An 11085-nucleotide genomic window follows, 5' to 3' on the forward strand; every position below is an offset into this window, starting at 1 on the left:
TCACAGAATAATTACACATTTATTTATTTATTTGATCTAAATAAAATTAATCACTTCAATATATTAAGATTCAATATATTATGTTTACTTGCATATCACGTACCAATGTCAGAGAACTATGTACATGTGAGTGTTAAATTAATGAAATATTTAACTTCAAATCTCAAAGTAAATAACTCATAAATAACTCATAACTTCAGTCTTTCCCCATTCTAGTAGAAGCAGTATTGAAACTTTTATTGTCATGAGCTCACAGAAAAATGCCAGCTATGTTGGTATAGCAATAAAAGATTGGATCTTCAGTGACTAGAAGAGTCTGCCTATAGGAGTTACAAATATCACCTCAAAGTGAACTAACCTTTTGTAGACAAAGGTTAAGTTGGCTTGAAAAAGCCTAGCCAGAAAGTTTGAGATAGTTTTAAAGGGATAGGTCACCCAATAAATGTTATGTTTATCTGCTTACCCCAAGTGATCCAAGATGTACCGAGCCAAACATGTCGAACAGTATTTATATTATTTTTACCTCGAATGCGATCTATGTCCGACAGCCGCCAGCGCGCGATCACTCCCGGTGAGTGAGGTCAAATGTACACGATACGGCGTATCTCATTAGGATATAAGCGGCGGAAGTGATCTCTCGCCATATCGTGTGCATTGACCTCACTCACCAGAAGTGTTTGCCTTCCGTGTAAAAAGTGTTTAAAAAGTGCCTCTTGGAGTTCAAAATGCTTACGCTACCAGTTACGCTCGTCAGACTTCGCGTAAGCATCTTGAACTCCAAGAGGCACTTTTTAAACACTTTTTACACGGAAGACGATCGGCTGAAACTTTATAAAGTTTTAAATATGGATATTTTTCTTACACAAACTCAACTTCAGAAGGCCTTCATGAAACTCCTGGAGCCGTGTGGAGCAGTTATTTGACGGACAGATGCCTTTTTATGGACTTAAAAAACAGAGCTACCCTCACTGCTATTATAAAGCTTGGATTAGCCAGGAGTTTTTAAATATAACTCAATTTTTATTTGTCTGAAAGAACAATGCCATACTCACCTAGGATGACTTGAGGAGGAGTAAATCATGGGCTAATTTTCATCTTTGGGTGAACTATCCCTTTAAATACTAAATAAAAATACTAAATAAATTGTCTTAGTGACTAGCAGAGTTAGTTTACTTTAACTGTTGCCTCTACTTTTACCATCTTTTGATTGGGATTTTAAACATTGCTGTATTTCTTCTGTAACTCAACCGTATGTTGAAGAGATGATACCATCAACTTTGATTCTTGTCTTGTTTCTAGTCAAAATATCTACAAATTCTTAAATTAAGAAACATTTACTAGACACGTACAAATTATTGTCTTGTTTTGGGAAAAATAACTAAAAATTAAGAGAGTTTTTTTCTTAAAATAAGATAAATAATCTGCCAATGGGGTGAGAAAAATAATCTTGTTTTCAGTTTGAATTAAGATTATTTATCTCACCCCATTGGCAGATTACTTTGCTCATTTTAAGCAAAAACTCTCTTAATTTTAAGTTATTTTTCCCCAAAACAAGACAATAACTTTGTTTGTCTAGTAAATGCTTCTTGTTTTAAGAATTTGTAGATGTTTGGACTAGAAACAACACAAAAATACTGAGCAAGAAGAGCATTTTTTGCAGTTTTGAATACAGTGCAATTTGCACATGAATTGACAATCAAAATAGACAATTGTGGAACACTGAAGTTTTTATTATGAATGATTGCACATCCTTATTGTGTTAAACTCATGTTCCTCCTAATCTTGAACTTCTCTCTCTTCAGCTCATCTCTGATGACGAGGGCGGGGCAACCTGTCACTCACATGAGATCCACCAATAGCAAACCACCACCATCCAACCAAATGCCCACGGACACAATCAAGCCCCTGCATTGCTGCATTGTTTGACGACTGCCACTTCCATATCCTGCCGAATGTGACGACTACATGCCGAATGCTTTAATTCCAAAGTTTGTCTTCAATAATTACTCACAATCTGAATATTACATCTTGAGTGTTGCGATGATTTCTGCAGTGGTTGATCAGCGGAGTGTGCTCAGTCTCAGGGACCACCCATAGGGCCGGTGTCTGTGTGGAATAATGATGTGTCCTCTGGGAAACACTCGTTTCCTGTCCTCTGCGCGAAGGATTCATGCGTGAATGCCGTCTGTCTGATGGGATCAACGGATCGCTGCCACTGCAGTCAATGCACTTCCTAAATGTTTATTGCATTTGTGATGTAACGGTTTAAACTGAATCGGTTAAACACTCTGATGTTAATTTAAGTCAAGGTTAAAACAGTGAGTAAAACATTTTCCACAAACAATGGTGAAGTAAATAGACACATTTTTAATTGCTACTCTAGATGCATTTGTTGAATCTATTTTGCCATGAAATAAAACGCTTAGTATAAAAATATTATGCACAAATACATTGGAGCTTTCATTTATGTTGTCAATCCTAAACTGAACTGATGAACGTACACTGACGGTGGAAATACATTTAGAGACTAGAATATCGTAGGCCGCATTGACCACATGGTTCAAGTGACCAGAGTTTTTCCTCCCATGTGCCACAGATCTGAACATGTCAGCAGGATAAAATCACATGGATTCATAAATGGAAATATAGCTGATATAAATCAGATAGGTGAATTTGTGACTGCCATAAGCCGTCAGATCGGATATTCCCGAGTCGTACGTCATTGAAAAAGCGAATGACGTCAACTCATTGGGCATTGGATTACAGTCATTGCTACAGTCACCCTTTAGCTGAGCTCTAAAGCAACAGCTTGTATCATTTCATACGCGTCCATTGCAAATCACACCATTTTTGCTTCCTACACTTTTCCACGTCCTTGGATTGTTTCGCCAAGTGTACAGTTAGATATGTCTCACTATTACAAGTTTTCTCGATTTGCTAACACAATTCACAAAACAATTCACCATTTAATCTATAAACACAATCTTGTAACTACACACGAATTTGTACAAACCTCAAACATCCACTTCAAAATCACGTATTTTAGTCAAAAACGTATTCACTTCTGTCAAAGTCGAACTTTGGCCTCACATGACACACAAATCTTCAAATACACAGACTACTTCCCAGGAAACACTAGTGAGATCCATTCATATCACTGTAACAAAAACCTTATTGGGATTCAAGAATAATGTGATAGCTCAGTGTCTATTACGAAAATGAAAGAGTGCAGATCGAGTAAAATGTGTCCCTGAACCACAAAACCAGTCATAAGTGTCAAATGGTTTTTTTTAACTCAGATGTATAGATCATCTGAAAGCTGAATAAATAATCTTTCCATTGATTGATTGTCCTGTTTAACACTGTAAAGCTGCTTTGAAACAATCGTCATTGTAAAAGCGCTATATAAATAAAGTTGATTGATTGGTTGATTGTGTGATTTGATAGGATAGGACAATATTTGGAAATCTGGAATCTGAGGGTGCAAAACAAATCTAAATATTGAGAAAATCTTCTTTAAAGTTGTCCAGATTAAGTCCTTAGCCATGCATATTACTACTAATAATGCATTTTTAATATTTTTGACATTTTCAAATAGTGTTGTAGTGTGTCAGCATCGAGAAAAACAAATCCAAGAACACACTCACACTGCGGCAGCACGTTTAAAAGCACCTTCATGTCGCTTGTGTATATCATGCATACATTTCCTTCACCACTTCTGTCATCAGACATATTGTCGAATGTGTTCTGCGGTTTCTAGATGCATTCTCTCCAGTTTATTGCTTGTTTAATTAGGTATGACACAGCTTCACTGTCTCCTAATGACTGATGAATTCAACTGTTTCTGCAGCCAAACGCTCGAGCTCCTGCTTTCCTCCACATTTAGCAGGATGAGCGATGGGCAGTGAGCGCTGATCGCTTTATCAGGCGTCTTCAGCACAAGATCATATGCTTCTCTCTTTTACTTCACATCCTCCATTCTACACCATCAAACTCAGTCACTTTTGATTTTAACAATAGTCAAATTCATTGTGTGTGAACTGTATTATTTATGAAATATGAAAATGTCCTAATCATTTACTCACCCCCATCTCATCAGAGATGTCAATCTTTCTTGAGTCGAAAAGAAATGACGTTTTTTGAGGAAAACATTCCAGGATTTTTCTCCACATGATGGACTTCAATGGGAACCAACGGTTGAAGGTCCAAATAACTGCAGTTTCAGAGGAAGAGCTTCAGAGGATCTTAGCGATCCCAGAGGAATAGAGTCTGATCTAGACAAACCATCGGACATTTTCACACAAAAAATTAACATTTACATAATCTATAACCCCAAATGCTCGACTTCTGTGTTGTTGAATGTCGCCATCCTGTTGGAAAGGTCACATGACGTTGGTGGAAGCACCGACCCAGTGTTAAAACGAACGTGCAAAGACTAAACCAAACAGCATTTACAAAAATAAAGGTAAAACAATGACGGACGATTTTAAAGTTGGAGGAGAACATGAGATGGACTTTATCTGACGTGATGGCGTCATACGCCGTGAAGAAGAACAACACAGAAGTTGCACATTTATGGTTAAAAAGTATATAAATGTTTAAAATAAAATTGACAATGGCCAATGTTTTCTCTAGATCAGACCCTATTCTTCATCTGGGATCGTGTAGAGCCTCTGGAGCTCTTCCTCTGAAGCTGCAGTGATTTGGACCTTCAACCGTTGGTTCCCATTGAAGTCCATCATGTGGAGAAAAATCCTGGAATGGTTCCCTCAAACGTAATTTGTTTTCCACTGAGAAAAGAAAGACATCTTGGGTGAGATGGGAGTGATTAAATGTTCAGGACATTTAATGTCAGATGAGTAGAAGACTGTGTGTTAGTGAGTCATGAACATCCCAAAAAAAGTTTGAACAGTTTGAAAAAGACACATTTTAAAACAAAGGATATGTTCAATATCTTTCTTTTTATTGCAAACAATATGATACAAAAGATAAGCTTCTTTTAAGACGGTGGCATGTTTTACAGTTTTTTAAAATGAAATAAAGAAAGGGAAAAAATAAATGCTGGCGTTTTCATAGAGATGTATCCAACAGCCTGCAGAAGATCCAGTAAAAAAAAAAAGAAAAAAAAAGAGTTCCAGTTGTTTCTATGACAGGTTTGATCAAGTCTCACAATTATAATCAGTTCTCCACTAGACAGAAACATTAACAAATGATAAATAAACGAGATGGTTAAAGTTTGCTCTACAACTAAATCGCAATCATCTCTGGAAAAACATATCACAAATTAGTCGTACAAAGCCAAAGATAAAATGCAAATAGTATTACTTTCAAGTCAAAATGAACACTAATGAATAAATTAAAAGAGGTTAAGACTCATTGGCATCCGAAGGAATGCCAATCTGACCAATGGTGAGCTACGGAGGAGCCTCAGGTCAAAGGGCACTTCCTGTTTCTCCTCCAGCAGCGTGACGGAGGCGATCTCTATAGGCACAGATGGATGAAGGCAGTTTTCACGGAAACAAGAGCTCAAATATGGCAACTGTGATGGGCTCAGGCACGGACTCTAGAAAAGCGGGTACATCTTGCACGTACTCTGCCCAGGTTTTGAGAACCCCTCGCAAATATACACAGAGGAAAACATCTTTACAAAAATATCAACGTCGGACAGCTGCGTATAAATCCCCCAATCCAACAAAACCGAGAAAAACAGATAAAACACATACACAGTACATACTAAAATAATCATCTTGATCTGTCCTCACAGAGGATTTCTCTTTTGTTTCATTATATCTAGAAAAATATAATCACAACTCCAAGCAATGTAAAAAGGCACAGTTGGGAGCCATTCCGTCCGTTTTCACTACTCAAAGAGCGTCTCTGGACCGCCGCTTAAAGCTTGGGACATACTCTGCAAGAACAAAGAAATGTGTTCGTTTTCTCGAGGTGCCAAGAACAAAAACAGAAGAGCAAAGTTCGTTCTGGCCAGTACGTTCCATACTTCACGCGTAAAGCAGGTGCCGAACTTTCTCCACATTAACCACGCCCACTTGACCAATCTCACAATAGTTCTCGGACACCCGCAAGAAAAGTCTGTTCAGATGATGCTTTCGAGAACTCCCAAAACCAGGGCCGCGAGAACAAAAGGACGTTGTTTTGTTCTCGCAGCCCCGGGAGCGAGAACTTTTTAGTTTCAGTTCTTGCGGAGTATGTAGTAGCCTCAAGTCTCTCAGGGCCGGGACAGCTGGGTGTAAACCGGCTGCTGCTCCCAGTGCTGCGGGCTGTGTGCCTGAGGCACGGATGGGACGCCCGTCGTGTCGGCGATGGGGGTGTACATGGGCCTCTGGCTGGGGCTCATGTAGCTGAAGGCGGGGTACTGGCTGTAGTAGGAGCTGGCCGGACTCTGGTGCTCGGCGTACTCGTACTGCGTGCGTGCGATCGACGGGTAAGAGGGGCTGTAGTGCTGCAGGTTGAAGGAGCCGTAGGTGACGTGCTGCGGGGAACCCTCGCTGTAGTGGCTGGGACTCAGCTGCTCAGTCTTGATCTGCGTTCTCTGCTGGCCTTGGCTTTGCTCGTTCGCCATCGCGCTCAGCGAATGCTGCTGCTGTTTGGACATCCATCCGGCCTGAGCGCCGAGCCCGTAGCCGGAGGAGTATGCCTGGGCGCCGTTGGACACCGCGACCCCCGGGTGCCCGTGAGGGGGCAGGTACTGGTCGAACTCGTTGACGTCGAAAGGCTCCATGTTGGAGATCACGTCGCTGCTCAGCTCGCCGATGTCCACGGCGCCGAAGTCGATGCCCTCCTGCAGCGGACGGCCTTCACGCTTCAAGTCCGCTTTGCTGGACGGCAGGTCTGTTTTGGGGGTCGTGGGAGGCGTTGGGGGACCTTGGGACTGACCTGCTTTTCAAAACAGAGACAGAAAAAACTATAAATGTACTGCCAGGATAATACTCATACACTGTTTGATAATAGGCCAGAGGAGAACTGGCACCCCAACTGAGTCTGGTTTCTCCCAAGGTTTATTTTTCTCCATCATGCCCTGATGGAGTTTTGGTTCCTTTGGTCGCCTTTGGCTTGGCTTCCTCAGTTGGGGACACTAAAATTGCAACTAAAGTTTTCAACTAAATATACAAATAAAAATGATTTATTAGGTCTTATTTAATTATATAAACTATAATACAGATCTGCCAACATTGTCGCTGTATGATAAATTAAAATAAGCTGATAACATTACTGTTTTCTCCAGAACGACTGTACAGCCAAATCTAATTTTGTTGCAATATTATCCTGTTTGACACTGTGAAGCTGCTTTGAAACTATCGTCATTGTAAAAGCGCTATATAAATAAAGTTTACTTTACTACTACCTGACACAAATTATGCAACCAGAAAGCTGATAAAGATACGAGCGACGTTAATAAGGCCAGATAAGATTTACGAGCCTCCTGCAGGCGTTACATAAGGTGCTCATGAAGTACCTGAGTGGTCTCCGCCGGGGGAGTGTGCTTCGCCCACGCTGGACGCGGGAGAGTCGGCCTGCTGCAGGGCTTTGAATATGGCGTTGGGAGAGATGTGCGTCTGCTCGCCGTCCTCCGCTTCGCTCTGGCCGTTCTTCACGGATTTTCTTCTCCTGGGCTGGTACTTGTAGTCGGGGTGGTCCTTCTTGTGCTGGACCCGCAGGCGCTCGGCCTCCTCCACAAATGGACGCTTCTCTCCCTCATTCAGTAGTCTACAGATATTCACAAGAACAAATTGCTTCTTTAGTTTACAAAATCATATTTAGTTTTTATAAAATAAACCTAAAACTTGAAAAATAGGACATCTAATATCAAGAACAACTTTTGGATTTTTTCCTTCTGCACAAACTATAACTTTTTTCCCACACTAATATGCACCTATTTAGAATATTTACCTACATTAACTTTAAATTCATTTTTTCACAAGTTTATCAGGTTTACTAGCATTATTTAGTTAATGGAAATAATGCAATCTACCACGAACACACATGAAAAGTCTTCCAGAGTTTACACATAAATCAACATTCCCCTGACTTCTGGAGTTTTTCTAGAATCACATACATGAAATTAAAGTGAAGTTATGCTCTCACCTCCAGAGTTTCCCGAGGGTTTTGCTGAGCTCGGCGTTGTGTAGGTGCGGGTACTGATCCGCCAGTTTCCTGCGAGCGGCTTGAGCCCAAACCATGAACGCGTTCATCGGTCTCTTGACGTGCGGCTTGTTCTTGCTGGAGCCGTTCACTCGCACGGGCATGGGCACCAGGGTCCAGTCGTAGCCCTTCAGCACCTGCGACACCGCGTCTCTGATGCACACGGGGAACTTGTCCTCCTCGTCCTTCTTAAACTCTCTCAGGTGCTGCTCCGCTCGGGTGCTCTCGCTGTCCGAGCCGGACCCGGACGGACACGGAGACCCGGCGGAATCCTCGGACATGCTCGGGCTGGGCGCGTCGGAGAGACTCTTGTCCTGCTCGTCGCTCATTTTCAGGTAGGAGTCGAAGAGATTCATGCAGAAGAGTGAAGAAAACTGTCGTGCCGCGGTAAAATCCTCCTGCAGGAGTTGAGATGAGTGCGGTGAAAGCGCGCGCCCCTGCGCAAATTAAACGAGCTCCAAGTGTCCAAAGGTCCTCAGATCTGAAACTCGCGGGTAAACAAACACATGCAGCTCGACATATATCACTGAGATGAGGACAAATCCTGTCTGAGAGTGTTTGTGTGGAGATATGGGGAGGTTCTGCTACCTCTCTCACCAAAGCGGATCACTTATATGTGGGTGAATAGAGGCGGAGCCGATCTCTCTCTCTCTCTCTCTCTCTCTCTCTCTCTCTCTCTCTCTCTCTCTCTCTCTCTCTCTCTCTCTCTCTCTCTCTCTCTCTCTCTCTCTCTCTCTCTCTCTCTCTCTCACACACACACACACACACACACACCCAAACGAAGTGCAAAAAAAGAAAAGAAATATAAACATCAACATGATGTTTCTCGAGTATTTACACTACACAGATTCATAAACATGTGGTAAGAGTTTTTATTCAAAATTAACAACACTTGATTACACCAAAGAAAATACTTTTGTACAAATAGCAAACTGCACTATACAGTATCTATACAGGTAACTTTACAGCTTATTAATGTGATACTTTCGTTTCTTCTATTATATGTCGAAAGTGTATGCAAAATCACTCTGTTTGCTATCAGGTCAGTTTTCTGCATTTCTCCATTTGATACATCTAAATGCTGAAGTTATAAAGTGTAGTTCAGTGTGTGTATTCTGCTCGTGTCTCTCGTGTGTGTGTGTGTGTGTGTGTGTGTTAGTGTTGTATGAATGAGGTCAGTTCGCTGTGTGACCGATAGGGGGCGACATGAGTTCAGAGACTCAAACCATCGTTCACTCGGTAAATCCCACAAACAAACGCTTTACTCCTTCTACTTCAAATCAAACGGTGCACTTCGCTGAAAAAAATGTCTTGAAACCTCAACACAGCACAGAAGGCTAATGATGGGAGCTCCTCTCCAGAAATATAACAGGCTTTGCATCTACAAAAACCAAAACAGATTTGTTTTGGGCATGTTGGCACGTTTTCTTAATGATGCAAATGTTCAATGGCTTTTTTTTAATAGGTATGTCTACACTGACTAAAAAATCACTTAAATAAACATTTCATAAAAATTCTTTCAATGCTAAACAATTATTATTTTATTTTAATCAGGGGGACTCTAATCCACACCATGCTAACTTTACGTTGACCTGAATCCATTAGTATTCTTCAAGCTGGATTGTTTTTTGGAAAGTTATTGTCCAGCTAAAGTAAGTTTATGATTGATTCATTTTCGTTGTTAAATATCATTTGTTATTAACTTTGCACTGCAAAAAAGAAAAAAAATGCTTATCCTACTTAGTATTTTCGTCCTGTTTTATGACCAAATATCTAAAAATTCTTACACTAAGAACCATCTACTACATAAGCAAAGGTTTTTGTCTTGTTTTGGGGAAAATAGCTCTTGCTTAAAATAATCTTACAAATCTTGTGTTCTGTTTAAATGAAGATTATTTAGCTTTCCCCACTGGCAGGTTATCTTGCTTATTTTAAGCAAAGGCTCACATAATTTTGAGTAATTGTCCTCCAAAACTAGACAAAAACTTTTACTTGTCTAGTAAATGCTTCTTAATGTAAGAATTTATAGATATTTTGACTTCAAATAAGACAAAAATACTACATAAGAAATGCCCTTTTGCAGTGTAATGTGTTCTGGATGTTCATGTGCAGTGTTTGGTGGCTTTGGATTGACACAATCTTTGACATCTCTTAGTTTCATGGACTGAAAAAGATCAAAAATGTTTTATTTATAGTTGCTGTAAAGTTTATGTATTGCATGTTTTCTTGCATTTTTATATTTCTGTTTGCTTGTTACCGTCATTGATTTTGTGTTTCTCATTGCTTATGCATATTTCAGCCTTTTGTTTCAATGGCATTTTTAAAAACACATCAGCTATTAGCATCACAAATATATATTTTATTAGCTGTCAAACATTCAGCACAGAAAGATCTTGCATGAGCACATGTCTGAAAACTATACGTTCAGAAACAACAGTACCGCAGCAACAGCAATATAATAAATCTGGGGCAGCGGGGTAAAATAGAAATAGCTCAGTTACTCTCTGTCTCTGCGTGTTTATTTGTGCAAGTAATGTTGTGGAAATGTAATTTTGGGCAGAACGTGAGCTACACATGTGTTTCTCGTGAGCTACCTGAAATATCACGTTTAATAGATCACAGATGTGTGTCTGCCCTCTCTCTGTATCGCCAAATTACCACAATTACGTGATGAGGAACGGGCTTTTGCCTTTTATAAAATGGACAAATCGTCTACACTACCGTTGAAAAGTTTGGCATCTATCCGTGTGTCTTTCCTCAGTGTCTGCAGACGTGTGTGCTGGTGTTTTGCACACACAGGTTGCAGAGGCGTGTGTGTGTGTTGTGCGGTATCAGCCGGTGGAACTGATACAGCGGGTCCCTCCTTATTCTGGCCTGAGCGTGAAGCGCCGCTCCTCATGCCCTGTAACGCTGGGAAACTTCTCA

General features: G+C 40.6%; 1 protein-coding gene across 2 annotated transcripts; it reads right to left on the minus strand.

Annotated features, from left to right (window-relative positions):
• Window positions 1-4942: 4942 nt before the first annotated feature.
• Window positions 4943-8756, minus strand: LOC137047298 (transcription factor Sox-9-A-like). Of its 2 annotated transcripts, none has more exons than XM_067424887.1 (3): window positions 8104-8756; window positions 7475-7725; window positions 4943-6894 (listed from the first exon to the last, which is right to left on the minus strand). In XM_067424887.1, the coding sequence occupies exons 1-3, from the start codon at window positions 8514-8516 to the stop codon at window positions 6227-6229; spliced, it is 1332 nt and encodes a 443-aa protein (XP_067280988.1). In that variant the 5' UTR covers window positions 8517-8756; the 3' UTR covers window positions 4943-6226. The 2 variants fall into 2 exon arrangements, with proteins under 2 accessions (XP_067280988.1, XP_067280980.1); XM_067424879.1 differs by having other exon boundaries at window positions 4943-6897.
• Window positions 8757-11085: the final 2329 nt, after the last annotated feature.

The sequence above is a fragment of the Pseudorasbora parva genome, chromosome 2 (genome assembly GCF_024679245.1).
Source record: "Pseudorasbora parva isolate DD20220531a chromosome 2, ASM2467924v1, whole genome shotgun sequence".
Classification (NCBI taxonomy): Eukaryota; Metazoa; Chordata; class Actinopteri; order Cypriniformes; family Gobionidae; genus Pseudorasbora; species Pseudorasbora parva.

Excerpts from the sequence above, each read along its gene's own strand:
- LOC137047298 (XM_067424879.1), bottom strand. The coding sequence starts at position 8,516 with ATGAATCTCTTCGACTCCTACCTGAAAATGAGCGACGAGCAGGACAAG. Across the intron at positions 7,726-8,103 it reads ACCCTCGGGAAACTCTGGAG|ACTACTGAATGAGGGAGAGA; the intron begins GTGAGAGCATAA and ends GAATATCTGTAG. Across the intron at positions 6,898-7,474 it reads CCCCGGCGGAGACCACTCAG|CAGGTCAGTCCCAAGGTCCC; the intron begins GTACTTCATGAG and ends TGTTTTGAAAAG.